We start from the raw sequence: 23,585 nt of genomic DNA on the forward strand, positions 1-23,585 counted from the left end.
ATAGCAAAGAGGTTGTAGACACCAGCGTTCTGTGTGTATCACACAGAACAGAAATTGGACAGTTTTCACTGTAAAGAAATTATATATGTTAGAGATGATAGATTTATTTAATCTGGTTTAAAGGGCATATAATGTATACATGCATGAACTATTACCCCATTCAAGCTACACTGTTGAAATTTGGCAAAATGATTTTCAGAATAAATGTGGAATCATAAGCAAGAAAAAAGTTTTTTTTTTTTTTTAAAGAAAACAATGATAAAGGGAGAAAACTAGAGCTGTTGTGATGTCAAATGATTATTCATAATAAAAGCCCAAAGCTGGGCGCAATGTCTCACGCCTGTAATCCCAGTGCTCAGGGAAGCAGAGACAGGCGGATCTCTGTGAGTTGGAGAGCAGCCTTGTCTACAAAGTGAGTCCAGGACAGCCAGGGCTACAAAGAAAAACCTTGTCTCGAAAAACAAACAAACAAACAAACAAACAAACAAACAAACAAACAAACGCATGCCCCAAGACTCCATGTAGGAACTAAATGAATGAGGAATCACAGTTTTCAAATCAGAGGTAATTAGCTTCAAAAAAGAAAGAATATTCCACTAAGGCCCACATAAAACAGCTACTTGAAGCAGGTTCTACCACAGCTCAATAAAATGGAGCTGCCCCACCCCTTACGGGGACATATCATTCACATAAGCCTGATGACTCAACAGCCTGGCTTCGTTTTCACCAAATCAAGATGTTTTGACTTAAGTGCTGGAGACCAAAATAGATTCCAGTGATTTTTAATATCACTCATTCTGTGAGTTTATTTACTGAAGAGGAAACCAATCTCATACGCAACCGAAGCCCCACAGGTAAGGGGGGAATAACTGGCAAGAGGTAGCTGGTTTCCATCTCTGGAGGACCAGAATGGTCTACTGGATCTCACATTCAGAGTTCGACACCAATGGTCTGTCTGGCAGGTGTCTGTGTCGGTCCCCGTGTCCTCATGCTGAGCGGGCTCTCCCGCAGTCTGCTCACACATACCTTAGCCATCAGCATCCTGTAGGCATAGAGGTGTTTGCCCTTCCCTCTCCCCAAGGCTCCTTCGTACTGCTCCACAAACGCTTGGGCTTCCCTGGTCAGGGGGAAAAAGCAGGAGGTGAGGAGACACAGGAATTAAATCAGAAATCTAAACGGTGAGGCTGAAAGTCTTACACATTTATGTCCTTAGTGGGAATGTCAATTTTAAGAATCAGAGTATTTTGTCAACTGGACTTTCCCTAATGCCACCAATGCCAGGCATATAGTAGATAATGAAAGGCAGAATTTTGTCATTGCTGTCCAAGACTTTGCCCCCAGTGTTACATATGTGAATAAACCATTACATGACAGGAATAATGAAGATTAACAGCGTTAAAACAGGGAGGTTCAGCCGATGGTGGTGACACACACCTTTAATCCCAGCATTCGGGAGGCAGAGGCAGGTGGATTTCCGTGAATTCTGAGCCAGCCAGGTCTACAGAATGAGTTCCAGGACAGCCAGAATTATACAGAGAAACTCTGTCTTGACAATGCCCCCACCCCCAAAAAAAAGAGGAGGTTCACAGGGCATAGTGGCATGAGCTTTTAACCCCAGAATAGAAAATTTTAAATCTCTGTGAATTCCAGGCCATTCAGGGCTACACAGAAAGAGAGCCTGTCTCAACAGGCTCTCAAAAATAACAAATAGATAATAGATAGATAGATAGATAGATAGATAGATAGATAGATAGATAGATAGATGGACAACGAGCAAGAGAGAAATGGAATTAGAGGGTAGAAGTCAGACTAAAAGCAGAGTAACTCTGTTTTTATTTTTTAATTGTGGATATGTGTGTGCACACGGATGTAAGTGTGCTACTGTGCATCTGTGGAGGTCAGAGGACAAGTTTTGGGAGTCCGTTCTCTCCATCTGCTATGGGTTCTGGGGATCTAATTCATGGTGTCAGGCTTGTGTGGCAAGCACTTTGACCAGCTGAGACATCCTATCACTCTACAGAGTTTTAACTGTAGTGGGAATGTTGTGGTTTGAAGCCGAAATGACCCCTACAAGTTCACATTTTGAGTGCTTGTTCGCCGGTTCGTGGTACTGTTCCCGGAAATTGTAGTCTTTAAGAGATGGAGCCTGGTTGACTGAATAGGTTGAAGGGGCAGGCTCTGAGTGTTATATCTAACCCCTTGTTCCAGCTTGCTTTCTCTGTTTCCTGCTTTGTTTTAATATGGCTCCTGCTGTCACGAACTCTGCTCTGAAACTAATGCCTCTGAAACTGTGAGCCAGAATAAACCTTTTTCCATTAAGTAGTTGCTTCCAGCTAACCCCCACACCTGCTGAGACTTGATCCTCTGGCCTTCTTCCTGGTAGGCAAGCATTCTACTATCATGCTATGCTCTCAGACCCAGCTCAGGTCATTTTCTAAGACACTAGTCTCCTGATGAAGCAAGAACCACCTGACTGTGATCAAAGTAACATCCTCAACTCAGAGGCACTAGATGCCAATAACACCTCCTACCTTGTAGCATCGTTAGTGATGTCCGTATGCTTCTCTGATTCATCTTTATTCCCCAAACTCATCTTTCAGGACTCAGCATAGTATCTGGCACAAAAGATGTTCAAGCTTTAATTAAAACAACAACTACTGTTTATTAAGTCTGTGTAGGGCACTTGATATTATTTTGAATCTGTGAAACAGTCCATCAAGTATGTATTTCCCCCACTTTACAAATGAGGACTGTGAAGCTTGAAAGGCTAGTTTGAGTGACTAAGGAGCCAGTAAAAAAACAAAAACAAAAACAAAAAACCATTTGGATGGCGCAGGGGCAATGACTCAGGTTTGCTCTGTTTTGCCTCCATTGTTCTTGCATCTTGCCATCCTTCTGAGATTGGGCACTGTGCTTGGGCAGAGCTAGCCTCATGAGTGTGTCAGAGGCTGCGGCCCATGGCATTGCTTCTGAGAAAGAGGAGGCAGTCTCCAGGAATGCTGGCTGTGGTTGCATGCTGTGTGAGAATGGCCCCCATAGGTTCGTGTGTTTGAATACCTGGTCCCTACTTGATGGAATTATTTGGGAAGAATTAGAAGGTGGGGCTTTGTTGGAGGAGGTGTGTCGCTGGATGACCTGTGTCACTGGGTGGGGTGGGGGTGGGCTTTGAGGTTTCAAAAGAATCGCGCGATCCCCACTGTGTTCTCTGCCTCCTGCTTGTGCTTCAAGATGTGAGCGTTCAACTGCTGGGCTGGACGCCTGCTGCTTGCTACCGCTGCAGCGTTGTCGTAAACTCTAACTCTCTGAAACCATGAGCCTCAAGTAAACTTTCTTTTACAAGGTGCCTTGGTCATGCATGGCGTCTTATCGCAGCAATAGAAAAGTAACTAAGACAGAGACCTCGCTGCCTGATGAGTCATACAGCAGGCGAGGGGGTGTGCATCCTACAATGTCTGGTAATTCTGGAGAAGTAACTGACAGTAGAGGCTCTAGAGCCAGAGTTTCTGAGTTAAAACCCGGACTGGATCACTTAACTTGCTGTGAAACTGTAACAACTGTGGAGCCCCTCTTCAGGGGTTCCATCAGAACTGGATAAGCTCTGTCAGAACTCTGCCTTGTGGCTGGGACAGAGCAGCAGAAATGGCTGCTAAGGTCATCTTGCCACAGCAGCCCACTGAGGCCAGCTTCTGGGTAAAGCTGAATTGTTGGAGGAAGAACAAGGAGGGGGGCGTTACTGTGGGGCTGTGGGAGGATGAATCAAAATGTTTGAAGGAGGGGAGAGCTGACTGATGGGCAGGAAGTGGGAACAAGTCTCCTCTAGTGTGGAGTAAAGGTAACCACTTAAATAGTGATCTCTTGGAATGAGACAATTGAGTGTAAGCTCTTTAGAGTTACTAATTACTGGCATTAGGTCTGGTTTTAGTGCGATGAACTAGAAGAAAGCAAAGGTCTTTAATCAGAGGCCCGCCTGATGGAGACCTATAGGCTAGGGAACCTGAGGCCTGAGTCTAGAGGAAGGCATCCTGGAGGAGGGAAGATGGGGGAGAAGGAAGGAAGGAGGTACAGAGGGACACCTACTGTCTGACACAGAGACAGGGAAGTGTGGGAGGCACAGTCACTGCCAGCCCTGCCAGGGACCTCAGCCTCCTGGACACTTCATTTCCTCAAGTGTTCACATGATGCTCTTCTCACTGTTCACAAAAGCTGTGTTCGGGTTGAGCATGAGTATAAGGTCCTGTGAGAATGACAGGAGGGGCAGGAAGAAAAACCCAGCCTGGAGGACAGGGAGAGGGAACTTTTGGAAGAGGCCAGCCCACTGTCCAAACAGTTTTAAATCAGCAAACGTATATATTTATAGCATTCGACTTCTACATCAAGCTACTTAACATATCAAATCCTCAGCATTTTTATATGGAAAGCCTTTTAGTATTTGCTCAGCAATTTCCAACAACCATCGTTATCACTGTACTGAACATAATTAAAATGAGCTTTAAAAGCCCTAAGAGTTCAGTTAGTCACACGAGGTGCGCCCTAGTGCTCAAGAGCCACGCGTGGCTGGTGACTGCTATATCTGGGAAAACGGATTTAAGAGATCTCTATCATGGCAGGAAGTTCTGCCGGTCAGTGCTGCAGGTGTGGGGCACTGCCAGGAATGTTTTCCAGGGCCACACGGGAGACTGCGGTGATTTGCCTGGCAGCAGAGTCAAATCTGCTTGTTAGAACCATTATCCGAATCTTCACTTTGTTTTTTGTTTTTTGTTTTTTTGAAATAAATAATGTCAAGACATGACTCCCACACCACTCTCTATAATAATGGGAGTTTAATCTGAGCATGAGAAAATCTGTGTTTGAGGGGAGTCGGGGCATATGAGATTGACACAAAAGAAGGGGGAAGTGAGTCACTGTGGTTGAAAATGAAGGCCAGATTTGAGGTTGGAAAGATGGTGGCAGGAAGGACTTTTCTAATGGATAGCCAGAAATGATGCACCGTGAATCCTACTTTAGCTCCAAACTGCAACAGACATTCACGAATAATAAAATATTTGGTGTGCCAGCCCTTCACGTGCAATTCAAGGGAAAGGTTGGGTTGGAAATAAGAGTCAAATGGCACCAGTAGGGAGTGGTATCACAATTCAAACCCATACCAATATGGCACCATTCCAGTGTGGCCTTGTCTTAGGACACAGAGACATGCTAACAGACCTTTCCACCTGCTGTACAAACCACTCAAGCGAGAGACAGCTGCATGGGGGAGGTTGTGGGTGCTTACAGCAGACAAGGCAGTTTCCCTTGGCTAGAAGGGACATCATAGACAGCTTCCTGAAGAAGGCATTTCTGTGTTGGGTCATGAGAAAGAGACAGAACCAGCACACGGGTAGAGTATGGAAGAGCTGGTTATAAGCAGTTGAAGGCCTGGACACAGATTAATGCTGGCAAATCTTAGTCTTCCAGGCTCTCCTGCATGTGTCTGTGCCATACCTACAGTGGGGAGGCTGGAAGGGCAGAGCTCCTGTCCTGTCCAGTCCCACTGGGACCAGGAAGAGGAAGGCATGCCCCCTCTCTGGAGAAGATGAGCCTCCTGTGCCATGGGAAGCATCGCCCACAGCTCGCTCACCTGAGCTCTCTCAGCTTCCTTGCCATGGGCCAGGGTTTGTTCCGCATGGTGGCAATGAGCTTCTTCTTTTCTTCCACCTGCTCCAGGATCTGAGCCAGCTCCTCCTCAGACAGGGACTCGCCAGCAGAGACCCTGGAGGCCAAGGAAGTAGACCTAGGGGCAGAGCCATAGCAGATAGAGTTAGAAGGGCTCAGGACAGAGGAGGAAGTCACAGGAAGGATGGGCAGGAACCTTGACATCCGCAGGTTGACGTGCCTATCAGAAACTGGCAGTGGCTGCACTGGAACTCTATCCTGTAGCGTAAGGCATGACTAGCTTGACTTCCCAAACTTGTTTTCTGGAGTTCTCCAGCCATACACTCTCTAACACAGTGGTATCCAACAGAAATAAAAGGTGAGCCACTTTTAACTTAAAAATTTCCTTCCTTCTTTCCTTCTTTGTAAGGGTCTCAGGGCTGATAAGATGGCTGAGTGGGCAAAGCACCTGCCATGCTGGTCTGATGAGCCTGATGCCTGGAGTTTGATCTCTGGAATCCATGTTAAGGCAGAAGGAGAGGCTCAACTCCACAGTGTTGTCCTGTGACCGCCAGCCGTGCACAGGGGCACTCACTGCACACATGTCCACTGTGCTAGGTGGTTCTATGTCAACTCGACACAAGCGAGTGTCGGGAGGAACTTCACTTAAGAAAATGCCTCCAGCTGGGCACAGTGGTGGAACCTGTGATCCCAGCACTTGGGGAGGCAGAGGCAGGTGGACTTCTGGAGTTCAAGGCTAGCCTGGTCTACAAAGCAAGTCCAGAATAGCCACGGCTACACAGAGAAACTCTGTCTCAAAAACAAACAAAAGAAAAAAGAGAGAGAGAAAGAAAAGAAAATGCTTCTGAAGATTGGGCTGTAGGCAAGCCTGAAAGGCATTTTTCTTAATGATTGATGGGGGAAGGCCCAACCCAGTGTGGATGGTGCCATTCCTGGTGTGCTGGTTTGAGTAAAAATGACCCTTGTAGGCCCATAGGAAATGGCACTATTGGGAATGGTGGCCTTGCTAGAGAAAGTGTGTCACTGTGGAGGTGGGGCTTTGAGCTCTCAGAAGCTCAATACAGTTCTCTCCCTGCTGCCTGCGGATCAAGATGTAGAAAGCTCAGCTCCTTGTCCAGCACCATGTCTGCCTGCAAACTGCCAAGCTTCCTGTCATGATGACAATGGACTAAACCTCTGAAACTGTAATCCAGGCCCCAATTAAATGTTTTCCATGAGCTACCATGTAATCTGGGCATGGCGGCACATTCCTTTAATCCCAACACTCAGGGAAGCAAAGGCAGGTTGGATCTCTGTGAGTTTGAGGCCAGACTGGTCTACAAAGCAAGTCCAGGACAGTCAAGGCTACAGAGAAAAATCTCATCTTAAAAAAAAAAGTTGCCAGTGGCCATGGTGTCTCTTCACAGCAATGAACCCCTAACTAAGACACCTGGCTGGTGGTGCTGGGTTCTATAAGAGCAGGCTGAGCAAGCCATGGAGGACAAGCTAGTAAGCAGCGCCCCCCATAGTTCCTGCCCTGTTTGAGCTCCTGTCCTGACTCTCAAGATGAACAGTGATAAGGAAGTGTAAGCCAATAAGCCTTTCCCTCCCAAGTTTGCTTTTGAGTCATGGTGTCTAATGACAGCAATAGAAACCCTAAAACACACACTAATAATTGTTTTTTTTTTAATCTCAAAACTATTTAAAATGCTTTTATTACAAATTTAAAGTCTGAGGAAGTCCTTTATTGTCCCCAGATCATTTGTAAATAGGAACAGCATAACACATTTTTTTTTTTTTCATTTTAAAAGCTCCTTTTGAAAACGCTAAAATGTGACCACAGGTTTTGGTACCATGTTTAAGAGGCAGTAATGTCCTCACGTAGTGAGACTGCTGAGGTTACAAGATTATCGCACCATTCAGAAGTTAGAGCTCAACCCTACACTGAACAGGAAGAAATAAGGTTTTTATGGTCTAACAAGGGTAACTTGTCCCCAAGTAATGTTCCTCTCTGGATTCCCAAGTTTTCAGATTCACATAACAAGCATTTGTGTCCCACTGAGTTTTAAAATTCACCCATTTTCTTTTGTCCTTTTAATCATTGTGTTATAATAGTCATAAAAGCCTATTAAAGAACAGCAACAACTCCTTCTGGTCAAGATCTCTGACCTGGGTGGAGACCTAACATTTCAGATGGGCAGGGTCAATCCTCAGGCCTGGGGACCACCCTTAAAAGGTGGGCTAACCTTAAGCCATGCTGAAGAGATGGGCAGAATAATTAGTCCTTCAGTAAGAGATGTCCTCCCCTGCCCTCCCACATCCAGGTTCCCAGGTAGCACGCACAGCTACAGTCATGTGACTTATACAGCTGCTTGCTTCTTTGAGTCATCCAGAAAAGCACAATTTCTTTTCTTCATCTTTTCCGAGCATGCTTTCCTTAGCACTTTGGGCTTCCCTGTTTTGGGTTTCCTTATGCTTCCTCTAAAGCTCCCCTTCATACCGTGTGATGACTTACCCACCATGTGCCTGGCTTTCACACTGTCATAAATGGCATGGCTTTCCCCTTTCTTCCTCCATTCTCTGGGCAGCAGCTGTAGTTTACAGCTGGCCTGCCCAAGGGTTATCTTAATCCTTAAAGTTGTCCTTGAACTTCCATTTGGGTCTCTTCTTAAGTTGTTTTATTAATGAGGCTAAAAATCCCAAGAGAGGACCCCGATTTTCCATGTATCAATAGTCTGGTAGAAATTGTTTGAATGTAACATGATACTGAGAATGACCAATGAAATCTCAATGTACCAGGTCCATACGAGATTGAATTTTGAATCAAACTAGGTAGTGGCTATTCATGAGCCCACATGCCAGTCAGAGTGTCTCAAAGGAACTCAAAGAACCATTCAAAGAAGAGTCCAGATTAGTGTATCCTAGGTTGAGGGTGCTTGTCTCACTCCAACTCAGAGCCAGGTTGCAGTTCAGGTTACAGATTAGTCAAGACCATGAATTGACCCAAAAGTACAAGGAGCCCTCTCATACACCAGAGACTTGACATGGCTGCAAAGATCAGTCCAAAGGCTCACAAAATGGGGACGTCTTAATTTAAAATTTTCTAAGAACCATATCTAAATGGTAACATGAAATGGATAAAATTAATAATGCTTTTCTCTAATCCAATCAACTTATAGTTTTAACACAATCAATGTGAAATTGAAGAGTTTAAGTTAGCCTGGGTATAGTTAGCCTGAGTAAAAAGCCATCTTGACTGGGAGCTGAATTCAGGTACCAGGAAATATCACAGAATACGCACTTGGCAGAAAACAAAGTTAACTCTCCTAGCAACAGCCTTCAGGGAATAACACAGAATAAATGCTTCATAGAAAATAGAGACAAACTCCCTGGCAATAATCACTGGGAATCGGTTGGAAATTGGGTGAGAAAATTCTCCCCAACCTTTCAGATTTAGAAAAATAGCCATTGTGATTATATGCCTTAGCCATTGTGATTGTGTGCCTCAGAAAAGGTCATCCCACCCACTAAACTTCACCCAATTCTGTAACACCAAGGCTTGTGCCTCTCTGCTTGCTGCCATGGAAACCTCCTGCTCACAGACTTTCCCTTTAAAAATCCTGTTCACTCAGAACTCGGGGTCCCATTTCTCTACTGCTGTGTAAGTGAGACTTGGGTCCCGAGTTCGATGGCTCTCATAATAAAGCTCTCTTGCTATTGCATCGAGTTGTCTCCTGGTGGTCTTTGAGGGTCCCGTGAACCTGGCATTACAAAATCATCAAAATAGTCTCTCAGTAGTCATTTGGTACTGTCTTCACAACCTGATATCTTCATTTATGGTGCATGTCAATTCAGATACCAAATTTTTATCACATATACTTGCTCTGTATTTGTAGTTTGTAAAATTATAGTTGGAAAAGTAGATTCACATACACAAATTGCTTTATACATGCTTTAAAAAGTTTCCTCCAAATCAAGTGGCACATGATTGTTTTTCTTCAATGTTTATATCATTAACAAAATACTTTGATTCCAAAGTCAGTTCAAATCAATTTCAAAACTATATCTGTCTGTCCAAGTTAAATAAATTTACTAACTCCTATGTCAACTCAGTTACATTAATTTCAAATTTAAATTATGCTACATTAAATTAAATTGGAGACTCGTTTCCTCAGTCTCCCTGGTCATATGACAATGGTTATTGTGTTGGCTAACACAACTGCAGAGGACTTCTGTCAAGAACCCCCATGCTGTGCCCTACCTCATGCCCTGGTAATACTACCCGCTCAGCTGTTACAGGATCCAAATATTGTGTGTGCTCAGTACAGCCTCAGTGATAAAGCGATACAGTAGCTGACAGGGTAGGTGAAAAGAGAGTCTAGAGAAAGGTTAGGTGTGCTGCTTTGAATGAGCTTGGCCCCCATAGGCTCATATGTTTGAATATTGGTCCTCAATTCGTGGAACTATTTGGGAAGGGCTAGGTGGTGTGGCCTTGTTGGAGGTGTGTCACTGTGGGTGGGCTTGGAGGTTTCAAAAGTCCAAGGCAAGCCTATTGCCTCTCGCTCTCTCTGTCTACTGTTTGTGCATCAGGATGTAAAGCTCCATCTACTTCCCTAGAGCAATGTCTGCTTCCTGCCATGGTGCTCATAGACTGACCCTCTGAAGCTGTGCTCAAGCTCTCGGTTAAATGCTTTCTTTTATAAGAGTTTCCTTGGTCATGGCGTCTCCTCATAGCAGTAGAATTCTAAGACATTATGTCTGGATAACCTCAATGAGGCTCATAAAGAGAGTAATCAAGACTACTGCTAATCCAGGTTTTAGAGACCAGTTTACAGAAAGCTCTGTGGGTTTTAGCATCTTAACTCTTGGAAATAAAGAAATTGTAGCATACTGTTGGGTCTGGAAAGACCAGCCATAGGTACTTTTAGTCCTACTCACACATTCCCAGTGATATCTGTCTTTGAGTTGTTGTATGATGTTTTCCTTCACTGAGGGGGTTGTCTTTGTTTAAATTCCATTTGTTCTCCAGATACCTACTGAAATGCTCAACTCCTCTGTAGAGGAAACGTGATGCCCCGGGCCCCGGCAATACAACACTATCTAATCTTGTCTTGTGTGCACATTGCTTTCTGCCGTGTCTAAATTGAGTCTCATCTTTCCAGCTAGACAATCAGCATCTGGGGAACCAGGGCTGACTCTTTTTATCTTACTATCCCTGTCATGGCAGCCAACTAAAACTGGCACTCTTCAGTACTCGTCTGTAACTCCTTATATTGCATATGTCATTTAGGGTATGGGTTCCTTCTAAAATATAAGACACCCGATGGTAATCAACAATGCTTTCAAACTAGCTGGAGGTATAGCTTAATGGTAAGGTATGTGCTTAGAATACAGAAGAACCTGGCTTCAATTCTGGGCACAACAAACAACCGACCAAAGCAAAGAGCCAGGCATGGTGGCATTCGATTATAATCCCAGCACTTCAAAGAGCTGAGGTCTGTTAACACTGCAGTAGTGCAGCTTCCGAAAACAAACAATTATGTGTCATTATGTGGTGTGTGGGTCTGACTACAGTGCCTGAGGAGGCCAGGAGAGAGCGTTGGATTTTGTCTGGAGCTGGAGTTAGAGGCATTTGTGAACTGCCCAATGTGGGTGCTGGGAACTGAAGTTGGGTCCTCTGGAAGAGCAAGCAGTATGTGCTCTTAATCACTAAGCCATCTCTCCAGCCTGGAATAAAAACGTTCTAAAGAAACACTTGTGTGTCTCCCACTGGTTATGAAATTATTGGAATAATGGACTCCTAGAATTAGAATTTCCAAGAAATCTCATGCTGGCAGAAGAAAACAGTTGAATCCTGGTGCCAGGCAGAGGAAGAACAGGAAAAGATTTCACAGTTTTAACAGCTTGTCCGGCCACCTCTAGGAGAGATTGGATTTGAAATGGCAGGACCATACCGCGACCAGGGCTGCCTATTTATACATACCTCCTGCCACTTATCTAAACCTAAACTTCATGTCAGGGCCTCAAGATAGACTTGGACTGTGATGAGTGGACCTCTTTGTTCCTCTGCCCAAAGTGGTCACACTTAATAAATCTCTTGAAGTTCTAGACTGTCAGGTGTTTTTTTTTTTTTTTGTGTGTGTGTGTGTTGATTAATATTGTGTTTAAATTTATTTATTAAATTCAAACAATTTTTAGCATTTATATATGAAAAATCACTCTGAGGCAACTAACATGCAGTAAACCAAATTCTTACATGCATTTAAATTCATGGGCAGATGACCACACACTGGAATGGCAGAAATAAGAAGATCTAAATTCTCAGGATGTCATAATCATTAGTTGGTGTTAGAGTATGCCATCAGTCTTTATGAAGAAATCGAAAGAGAAACGATATATTTTACACTGCAAAATGACCAGCTGAATTTGCACCAAAATGAGTTTTTGTTTGTTTAGAAAGAAATATTAGATGATGTTATATTTTTACAGTATTTCTCCTCAAATAAATTTAAATGATTTTATCTAACCTTGCATGTGTGATCATAACCTTTGCACCTTATTCGTATACAAACACAGCTCTCTGCCCTTACCTGGAAATTTATACTACCTTGCATGTTAAGAGGTTCCAGTGTTATTTAAAAGTCATTTAAAAGTCTAATTTTTGTCTCAATCACTGTGAACAGTGCCATGTGGAAATAGCTATGTCTAAATATACCTGATTCTAATCCCAAAATTAAAACAAAAGCTACCCACTAACAAAAATGTGGTCTCCTGAAACAACATGGAGTTACCACCCTCTTTCTGTCTTAAGACATTCAAAGGAGACTTTCAGCCTGGTGTTTGTGTTCAGGAGGATAGCTGTTTCCAGGTAATCTGAGTTCTTCAGATTTGTATTTATGAAAACAGTATTATCTAAAAATATCATTGTCTCACTTTACTGCTAATTACTGAAATCAAAGCATTTATTTTTTTTTTAAGATTCAAGCCTATTTTCTTTTCTTTTTTTTTTTAAATTTTTTTTTATCAGTTACATTTTATTAACTCTGTATCCCAGCCGTGTCCCGATCCCTCATTCCCTCCCAGTCCCTCCCTCCCTCCCTCATCTCCACCGTGCCCCTTTCCAAGTCCACTGATAGGGGGGATTTTTTTTTTTTTTAAAGAGAGGGGAAGGAGTAGGGGAAGGAGTGTGCATGACTCCGGTATGACTTCCAAATCTAATGCCGCTCATTATTTTTAGCTGGTCTCTTCCGGAGTGATAGCGAGTCACCAGCCGAAAGTCGGGATCCTTGAGATCTTATCTGTTTGCCTCCCGGCCATCTCCCCAAACCCAGAGCTTCACTTACAATATAAGTTGCTATAAAAAAAAAAAAAAGTGTATTGGGGCTGGTCTTCCTGTGATGGTTTGGGAAAGCAGGAGCAAGAGCAATAGCTACTTTTACCCACAAGTGAAACCCTTACCCCTGCCTGGGGGAAGAAAGGGGGTAGCCAAGCAAACGAAGAGTGTCCCAATCAGAGCTACAACACACCTGGGTTTTCCCAGCTGCTTGCCTGTATCCTTCCTGACAGTCCCTTTTTCCTTCTTTGGAGATATTCTGTGCTCCTTGAGGGAAGTCCTCCTGTCCATCTTCCTTCCCTGGGAAGGCCTCTCCACCTTGCATGGTTTCTGTCCCTGAGATGCCCTGAGACAGCTTCCATGTTCCACCTGCTTCTTCCGGGAAGACCCTGGCCTTGGGCTACCCTTAGCAGGCTCCTTCTGGCTAGACTGGGTGTGGTGGCTGTCTTGGGGACACGCAGCTATGGAAGTTTGTTTCCTTGAGGGTTTCCTTGCTGACCTGTTACCTGCAAGAGCAGAAAGTGGACAGTGGTGACTCCATAAGACTCAGCTCAAAGCATCACACCTTGTTGGGGTTGGACAACAAAAATCCGACATGCTTCCCAGAGTCCATTAGCTCTGTTGAATTCAGAACACAGTGCTCTCAAATTCAGCACCTTGCCAAACTGAGTGTTACATGTTGAAGAAAACTGAGAAACCACGATGGTCACTCTCTGACTTTCTCTCATATGTATCCCCAGAGACGCACCTTGATATGGAGGTGTCCAGTCCCACAATATTAGAAAAAGAGAAGCCAAGAAGCTGGACAGACTTTCTTAAATCTGATCAACATTAGCTCATGTTCTATTGTTCTCCAACGAAATTGTTCATAAAAGTGCAATTCTCCCTAGAGTTTTAGGTCTTCATTTTTGAAGCTCTTGTGAGAATCCCTCTTCTATGTTCCTGTCTGACAGTCATTTTCATTTCCATGCATCTTGCCACACCGATTAAATAGTCTCAGATGCCCTTTACAGTACAGGAGAACTGTTTTCATGCAGGCCTTTGGCTTTTGATCTCAAATATCTGATCAAATGCAAGCTATTATAGTTTTAAAAAAATATTCATTTTGTATTTTTTATCTATGTGTGTCTCTGGTATGCCTCTCTGTGTGTATCTGCATGTGGGTGAGGGTACCAGCAAGAAAAAGCCAGAAAAGTTAGTCCAGGACAGCCAGGGCTACACAGAGAGACCCTGTCTCAGGAAAAAAAAAAAAAAAAAAAGGAAAGAGAAGTTTTTTTTAAGAAACTGATAATTATCTCTGTAGACAACTTTAGATTTATCAGTTGTGTTGCAGTTTCTTGATTTCAACCAGCTCATAATGGAAAACTTGATCCCAGAAGGAGGAGGGGACCCTGTCCCTCCCATGTCCTCTCTACTTTCCCCATTTTTCTTTGACCTCAATACTTATATGTGTGTTCCTGCCAAGAGCATTTTGCTCTGTGAAGACTGGTACGTCCATGAGGGAGGAACAAGAACATTTTGAAACATGCCCAGAATTTTATGCTGTCTGTCCTGGCTAGTTTCAGGTCATCTGAAAGGAGGGAACCCCAGCAGAGAAACTGTCTCCGTAATACCCAGCTACAATGGCATTTTCTTAATCAGTGATTGATGAGGGACGGTCCAGCCCGCTGTGTAGTGGTGCCATCCTGGCCCGGGGTCCTGGGTTCTATAAGAAAGCAGGCTGATCCAGCCATGGTGAGCAAGCCAGTAAGCGTGCCTCTACATCAATCAGCTCCTGCCTCCAAGTTCCAGCCTCGCTTGAGTACTGGTCCTGACTTCCTCCAGTGATGAACTACGATGTGGAAGTGTAAGCCAAATAAACACTTTCTTCCTAAGTTATTTTTGGTCACGGTGTTTCATCAAAGTAATAGTAAGCCTAATATACTGTCCTTAGCACTTGCTTCCCCTAACAGGATTCATTTGTTAGAGTGGAACTAATAGACCAAGGACAAAGAAATGTCTGAGTCCAGCCTCCCTGTTTCACTTAAGGGTGGAAGAAACCGGGTACATGTGAAGGGCACAATCCCAGTGAGACATAATGATGGGATGCTACTAAGTGATATAAAGAAACGAACTTTCAAGCCATGTAAAGGTAGAAGACCGTGAGCACACATTTCTAAGTGAGAGCTGGCCCCAGGAAGGCTTTACTCTGTGTGATTGCAGCTTCGCAGTATTCTGGGAAGGCTGAAACTGCAGAGGCAATAAAACCATCAATGGCTGCCAGGATTGAGTGGGAGGAGAAGATTGAACAGGTAGGCCGCAGGGTATTCTGGGAACGTGCCATTCTGTACAATATTGTGACAGTATTCACTTATTTCATTATGCACTTTCAAAACCCATAGAACATATAGCACAAAGACTGAAACCTAGTGTTAATTCTGGACTTTAACAAGAATGTATCAATATTGGTTATAATAAGCAGCACACTAATGCAAGAGAAGAAAAAGAAGGTAATTTATGCTAAATTTTAATACAAGCCTAAAATTTCTCCAAAATGATAAAATATTGGGGTTAGAGAGATGGATCAATGGTTAAGGTCACTGGCTGCTTTTCCAGTGAACTGGTTCAGTTCCCTTTACTCAAATGGTGGCTCACAACCACCTGTAACTCCAGTGTCAGGGGTATCTGACATTCTCTTCTGGCCTCAGCGAGTACCAGCCAAGTCAATATGTCTTCTCCAGAAGCCAGAAATCCTACTGCAACAGGCCCTGAGAAGAGCGAGTTAGCTGAAGGACAAGACAAGGACTCAAAGTAGCAATGATGAATATGTTCAAGGACCTCAAAGAAGATATGAATAAATAACCTTAAAGAAGATTGTAAAAACACAGTTGAATGAAGAAAACATTTTCAGATATGAAAGTAGAATTTAACAAAGAAATAGAATTACTAAAGAAAACCCAAGCTGAAATAAAACTGAAAATGAAAAATTTAGGATATTAAACAAATCCTCAGAAGTAAGCCTCACCAACTGATTTCATAACATGGAAGAGGGAATTTCAGGTCTTGAGAACAAGGTAGGAGAAATGGATACCTCAGCCAAAGAAAATGTTAAACCTAAAAAACCAGGCATAAGAAAAACACACACAACAACAATAAACAGCCAAGAAATATGGGACACTATGAAAAGACCAAACCTACAAATAATAGGAATAGAGGAAGGAGAAGAAACCCAGGTCAAAAGCATAGAAAAAAATTTTTTTAACAAAAATAGAAAAAAATTTCCTAAAGAAAGAGATGCCTATCAAGATACAAGAAGCATACAGAATATCAAATAAATGGGACCAGAAAAGAAATTCCCACAACACATAATAACCAAAGCTCTAAACATACAAAAACAAAGTAAGAATATTAAAAACTTCAAAGGAAAAAGACCACATTACATACAAAGGCAGACCCCCATTAGAATAACGCCTGACTTCCCAATGGATGCTAAAAGCCAGATGGTCTCTCAGGGACCACAGATGCCAGCTCAGATACTATACCCAGCAAAACTTTCAATCGTAGTTAATGGAGAAAGAAAATGTTCCTTGGTAAAACCAGGTTTAAGCAATTTCTGCCAATCCAGCTCTACAGAAGGCAATAGAAGGAAAACTTCAATCTGAAGAGACTGACTACATGCAAAGAATGATTAATGTAAGAACAGTAAATAAAAAGAGAGAGAAAATGCGCACACCACAAGAACCAAATAACAGGAATCAATAAATGCTACTCATTAATAATTTTTGGCCTCAATTCCCTAATAAAAAGACACAGGCTAACAGAATGGATTAGAAAACAATATCCATCTTTCTGCTATATCCAAGTAATACATTTCATCATCAAGGAAGATAAATGAAATTATGAAACTTGCAGGTAAATGGGTGGAGCTAGAAAAAAAAAGGTCACTCTGAATAAGGTAATTCAGACCACAAAAGACAAATATTGTATGAGTCTCTTATGCGTGGATGTTAGTTATTAAGCTCTCATATGCTACAATCTGAATAATCACAGAGGATAGGACCAGCGGGGAGAAGAGGATCTCTGAAGGAAGGGGAAATAGAGTGTAATGTTATGGAGAGATAAAGAGGAAACCAAAATATTTGGAGGATTAAATAGGGGGAATGGGAAAAAAGGGTAAAGGAGGGAATACGAGGAGGGACAACTAACAGGAAAAACCTTTTGAAAAGCCAAATGGAAACCTACTGTTGTAGACACTTCCTAAAATATATGCAATCTGAAAGAAACAGAATGGTACCACCAAATAATAGGGGAGACAGTGCCACAGCTAGACATCTTATGCCACCGAGTATAAAGCCTCTAGTGCCAGGAGTGGGCTGCATCTTGTTGGGTCATTGGGCAAAGGGTCCCCATAAAACTCTCCAAACACTACAGGCTGTTGCTTGCTCTCCACAACCTGATGGTAAGGCCCTGTTGCTGAAGACACTTACGTCATCCAACATGGAGAAGTGGAGCTGGTGCCTAACTGGAAGTTTCAGCCCTACTGAACAGAGTTCATGATACTGTAAGGTACTCTGCACTTCCAGATGTGAAAGGGTCTTCATCAGTATCTCCTCACTGCAGACCCTGTGACCTACAACAGCAACCTTCCTGGGAACTGTATTAGTCCAATGGTGGCACAAATGTCATGGGAGTGACTAATCACTTTTAAAGATTGGAGTTAAGGCCCACCCCATGAGGTGGCCACACACATCTGACACTGCTAAAGTGGCCGAGAACCTGGGGCTAGATAGGTCATGGGCCTAGGGGCCAAGTAAATGCTATTATTCTGCTAAAGGGATGTAGCAATAAAGCGATTTCTAGCGCCATATTGCCGCCCATAGATTAGTGCCCCACTTAAGCCACATCAAAGAAGCTTTTTGCCGCACATGGTAGTCAGCACAGAGACCAACAACTGGACGGCGTGCAGAGAGTGAGAGATTATGGAGGACTTAGTCCTAAGTGGGATGTCTTCGTCAGACCCCTCCTCTCAAATCTCAGGGATCTATGAGAAAGAGGAAAAAGAAAGAGCATTAAGAACCAGAGGGGATGTATGGCTCCAAGGAAACATTGTCTTCTAGCCACAATGGGACGGGTGCACATTTGAACTCACAGAGACCATGGCGACACACACGAGGCCTGCAAGGATTCAAGACGGACAGGGTCCCAGCTCTGAGAGGGAAACTAGACATGAGGTTTTCACCTTAACTGAGAAGCTATTTGCAATTGCTACCTGCTAGGAAAGGGAAAATCAGTTTTCTCCAGTGGAGTGTCATTGAATATATCAACTACACGCTAAGGCAGACCCCACACAAGGAGTAGTTGAAAAGTGTGTGTGTGTGTGTGTGTGTGTGTGTGTGTGTGTGTGTGTTTAAGAGACATCAAGAAAGAGAAAGACCATCAAATTGGGTAGCTAGGGAGCTTCGGGGAATCTGAGAGGAATCTGGGGGAAGGAAAAACATGATCAAAATATATTGTATGAAAAAATTCAAATTAAAAAAGATTTAAAAAGCTTATGCGATTGGCTTATAACATAAATAAATGCTTGCACAAATTAAATATTTTAAAAGATTTCTAAGGAGCTGGGCACGGTGGCACATGTCTGTAATCCCATCACTTGGGGTGCACTTGCAAGCACAAGGAGACCAGGAAATGGCAGTAGCAGGCAGGACCTTAGCACTCGTCAGCAGAATCTTCTGTGTTAGGGTATGTTTAACTGACGCGGTAAGGTAAAGTCATGACAATGGAGGAGAATCTCTTTTTGTAGCTTCTGAGGCCTATTTAGCTTCTCCTTGGGAGCCTTCTGCACAGGTTAGCAGAAATGCTGTAACCACAGCCCATGGGGAGCTATCTGAGCCTTTGGGTGTGGGTACTGGCTGTACCACCTGCTAGGTGCTGCCTTGTCCCTGGGATAATGAATGTTCATAGCTTACTTACAAGGCGAAGCTCAAAGTGTCTGTAATTCTGGGAGTGTCCCTCTTAGAGTAGAGGCTGAGTAGCAGGCCATCTCTGCTTGGCATAGTGCTTCCTTTACAGTTAAACCAACTGCTTCCCAGAAAGGACTCATAGAAAAGAGGAAACAAGAAAGGGGGAGGGGGCCAGAGAGGAACAGGAATGTGGGATGAGTGGCTCAAGTTCAGGGCTAACTTGAGCCTAGCACACTACTCAAGAGCCCATGACTTCCCAACACTGCCTCATCCCATCTACCCCATCTTCCATGCTTGAGAGCCGCTCTGATGGCTTTCTCATTTCATGTGCCCAAGGACTGGAAGAAAGCAAATGGCTGCGGTCTGCAAGTCTCCTGGCAGCAGCCCCATTCACTGTGGGAGCCTGAAGACTGGAACTTGGCTCTAGTTACTTTATTCAAGATGCTCTAAGCTCAACATTTCTCTGAAACCTTGAAAAAGTCATAAGTTCAGATTAGGACCATGCCACCCCTGCAACAGACAGACAGCCACAATGGGTGAGAATTGTTAAGGAAAGACAGCTGCAAACAGTAGGCCCTAGGATCATGCATAAAGGGGGCCAGCTCCAGCAAGTTCATTATTGTAGGTTCTTCATAATTTTCTGCATGGGTCATCTTCAGTTTCTCTAGGAGCCCTGCAAGGAAGTACCCTCATCCCATCAGTGGGTAGGAAGAGGCTAGCTACCCTGGGGTTTCTCAGCTCAAGTTGCAGGATCTGAACTCAAATGCAGGGCCTTCTCATGCCTCTTGAGACTGCTTCCCCTATACCCTCCGTGCCAAGGCCTGGCAGTTAGGACCCATGAGAATGAAGATGAAGACTCACCTTCCTCCTCCATGCTCTTGAACTGGCGGCTCATAGTCACCAGAATTTCAAGGTCCTCTTACTGGCTCACATCTTCATATACCTCCAGCTTGGAGTGCTGTCATGCTGCCATGGTCCTTGGCCTCTTCCTGGGACCTGACAGCAGCTGGGGTCCTCCCAGGTTGAAGGTGGAGGTATGTATTGTTGGGGAGAAAGATGGGGAAGGAAACAATTTGCAGCCTATCAATCCATCTACACACTCCTCTGCTCTGGCTTCTCTGCCAAGGACAGTGTGGCCTCACGTTTCAGGCATCACTTATACATAAGGGCCCTGGAGGGGTAGGAATCGCAGGCTCATCTCCTGACAATGATAGCCCTTGCATTTCAGCCAGGGAAGGTGTGAGCTATGTTGCAAGGCTCTTTCCCAGTGTCTTGAATCCCTGATTGGGACAAAGGCATAAGTCATCATCTGGGCTTCAGTTTAAATAGTAGATTATAAAAAATGGACAGTGGGATCTCCTTGCTTTTCCCACTACCCTTCAAGTGCGCAGCATCAAGCCAAGGGCCTTGTGCATGCCAGGCAGGCACTCCTGGGTCCTGGAATCTACACTTTGGACCTGAGCCAACACTGATAACTGTCCCTACTAAAGTCGCCTGCGTATTCATTCAGCAGCTTTCACAGTGCTGCCTGCCTTTAGGGAAGGTTGATTTGGCTGCTGTGAAAACTGCTGTTATCGTGTAATATAGCAAGGCTGCAGAATCAGAATGGGAACCAAGGTTCTTGTTGGTATCAGCTGATACTGGAGTTTGGAGAGAGTCCCTAGAGGGATTCCAGGTTCCCTCAGCAAGGGACTGATCAGAGACACAGAGTTACAGTAGTAACGGTATTAGGAAAAGATGCACTTCCAAGGGAGGAATCTGGCTGGGACAGGAAGGTTCAGTGGCTCAACAGTTCTGCAGTTTAGGTTTTTTCTTTTTTCCCTGTTACCTTAGTGTGCGCTTTTGGGCTCATGTCCTGTTACATGTTGTTCTCCATACAATTTCATGTCTCACCAGCATTCTTTATCTCCACCCAGTGGTATTATGGTAGGCCATAGATTGCCCTTAGACACTCCGGAGTGCCTCTGTGCCTGTGTCAGTAGGCTGAACTGGTTTCAGTCGGCTTCATAGGGTGATTTCCAATCTTTGACTTATGCCAACTTGCTTCTTCTTTCCTTCCTTCCTTCCTTCCTTCCTTCCTTCCTTCCTTCCTTCTTTTTTTCTTTCTTTCTTTCTTTCTTTCTTTCTTTCTTTCTTTCTTTCTTTCTCTCTCTCTGTTTCTCTCTCTCCTTCCTTCCTTCCTTCCTTCCTTCCTTCCTTCCTTCCTTCCTTCCTTCCTTCCTTTTTCTTTTCTCTTTTCTTTCTTTCTTTCTTTCTCTCTCTCTCTCTCTTTCTTTCTTTCTTTCTTTCTTTCTTTCTTTCTTTTTTTTTTTTCAAGACAAGTGTTCTCTTTGTGTAGCCCTGGCTGTTCTGGAACTTGCTTTGTAGATCAGGTTGGCCTCAAACTCATAGAGATCTGCCTGCCTCTGCCTTCAGAATGCTGGGATTAAAAACATGCATCACCATGCCCCAAAAGCCAACTTGCCTTTTTCATATGCTAAGTTTACAAGGCTTTATGGGAGTCCTTCTGGACGGCACTCTCTGCTCTATTCTCCTACCTCACCATACAGACTTTCTGAGGGACCCCCGGAAGGAGCTCACAAGGCCTCAGAGTGCAGGAGGCCTTGTGAACCCTTTTATTTTATTTTTTTTTATACAAAGGAATAGTGCTATATTTAATAATTTTACAAAAGATGAAAATCCAGGTGTCCTGTAAACACGGAGAAATATTAATCCTCCAAGATAGAAGGCTAAAGAACATTTTGTGCAAGGAGTCCTTGCTACTGTGAATTTAAGCTGGGAGCCATGCCATGACTTTAGGAAAATATTCCACTCAATTTCATCTTGATAGGTACATCATGTCTATTTACCAAAACAATAGCAGTAGCTTCTTTACTAGGGCCAGTGACCATGATCCCAACCATGATCAGACATGAATTTCTTCCAGAGAATTGGTTTCAAATCCAGTCCAAAGGTGGATGCTTACCTCTGTGGTTATATCTTGCTTTGATAGTCAATTGTGTTACATGCACGATGAGGGCTAGCCAACGGGGAGGAAGCTTCCAGCCTAGTTTCAGCTTTATTCTCTATATTCTGTGACCAAGATGTGTGGTGTCTTCAGCAATATGGTCTTATTATCAAGGCAACCAGAACTTGGTAGCACCAACAGTATCTTGAATTATTTTGGGGGGAAGGGTCAGCGGCCTCCCTGACAAGCATATTGTAGGAGGTAGTTTGCTCCTGGCACTGCCTGAGTCCTCTTTGTGACTGAGTTGTCCATTTTGTTGTTGTTTAGTTTGCTTGCTTACTCTGAATATTTGTGTGTGTGTGTTTCTCCCATTCTCCAGGTTGTCTTTTATGTGTGACTGATGGTTTCTTTTGATGTAAATAAGTGTTTTGATTTAATTTTTTTTTCAATTTAACCACTTTACGGCCTGATCCCAGCCCCCTCCTTCTTCTCCTCCTAGTTTCACTGTCAGGTCCCCCCCCCCCCATTCCTCCCTCTCCTTCTTCAGGAGTCAGGGAAGACAAAATAGTGTGTTCTGGACATACCAGGACTCATGAACTCACAGCATCTGTGGCTGCCTCTGCGTGACCTGCACAAGATCAAGCCGGCCAGCATGCCAGCACACATAAGGGAGGGGCTCATTAGCCCATCCCTAGCTGAGGAGATACCGATGATACGCATCTGCTAGGGGAGAGAAAGTCGGTTTTCTTTAAGGGTGTAGCCCTTGGTAGTTGGCAGTGCTTCAGTAGATGACTCCATTCCCAAGATCATACGGGCAGCCAAGCTCAGTAGGTTCTTAAACAACGTGAGAAGTTAAATTGGTAGGGGGTTCATCCTGGAGAAGCTGAAGGTGGGAGAGAGGGAAGAATAAATACCATCAAAATGCATTCTATACATATGAAATTCCCCCAAAATAAAAATATTATATTAAATAAGACTCCTCAAGTGTACCAAGATAGCATAGACATAGCATTTTTCATGGCTACACAATCACAACAGAGATGCCTTTAATATCTTGTTTCTCAGTGTCCCTCACAGCTGGTTCCCAGCACAATTCTGGCTTCGTTGTCAATACTGGAAGATGCTCAAATAGTTCGGCAGAACCCCAAATTTTCTCAAAAGAACTTTGGAATCACCGAGGGCTGTCACACAAATAGCTGTCACCCAGATGTTTCAAAAGAACACTGGGCTCAGAAAAGTCCCAAAAGACAAAGCTAGTCACACAAATGGCATTTGGCCAAATGGCCCAGTAGGATCCAAATAACTCAAAAGATACCAAAACTGCAGAAAGAAAGAAAGAAAGAAAGAAAGAAAGAAAGAAAGAAAGAAAGAAAGAAAGAAAGAAAATAACAGACAATTCTGAGGTTTCCTGACTTACCAAGAGTCAAACTTCAGGGTCTATAGAGCTCAGGCACTGTTTTTTCTGCATCATTGAATAGAGAGAAAACAGAGAATATTGGTTGAAGTGGAGAGAAAAAGCTCCTGAGATTAAATTACTTTGGAAGCTGTGTGGGTCAGTTCCATCTTCTCTCTCTGTCCAGTCCATTCAGGACTGACTTGCTTGCAAGCAATTCAGAATGCAAATGCCTTTCTTCCTGGCTTGACAATCCAAAAGGTGTGCACGTGGTTAAGTGTGTGTGGTGTATAAACAAGCATGTGTGCCATGGATGGTACCCTGTTCTCTCTTTCTACCTTA

The 23,585-nt window shown here is 43.7% G+C and overlaps 1 protein-coding gene across 1 annotated transcript in view; it reads right to left on the reverse strand.

The window, feature by feature from the left end:
* Tmc2 (transmembrane channel like 2) overlaps positions 1 to 19,798 on the reverse strand; it is a 66,421-nt gene extending 46,623 nt beyond the window's left edge. The window contains exons 1-4 of the mRNA XM_021645111.2: positions 19,765 to 19,798; positions 13,155 to 13,467; positions 5,615 to 5,767; positions 1,027 to 1,117 (exon numbers count right to left, since the gene is read on the reverse strand). Of these exons, the coding sequence (XP_021500786.1) occupies positions 1,027 to 1,117; positions 5,615 to 5,767; positions 13,155 to 13,467; positions 19,765 to 19,798 (591 nt within the window). The remainder of the gene's footprint in view (positions 1 to 1,026; positions 1,118 to 5,614; positions 5,768 to 13,154; positions 13,468 to 19,764) is intronic.
* Between the last annotated feature and the right edge of the window lie 3,787 nt (positions 19,799 to 23,585).

The sequence above is a fragment of the Meriones unguiculatus genome, chromosome 18 (genome assembly GCF_030254825.1).
Source record: "Meriones unguiculatus strain TT.TT164.6M chromosome 18, Bangor_MerUng_6.1, whole genome shotgun sequence".
NCBI classification, from domain to species: Eukaryota; Metazoa; Chordata; class Mammalia; order Rodentia; family Muridae; genus Meriones; species Meriones unguiculatus.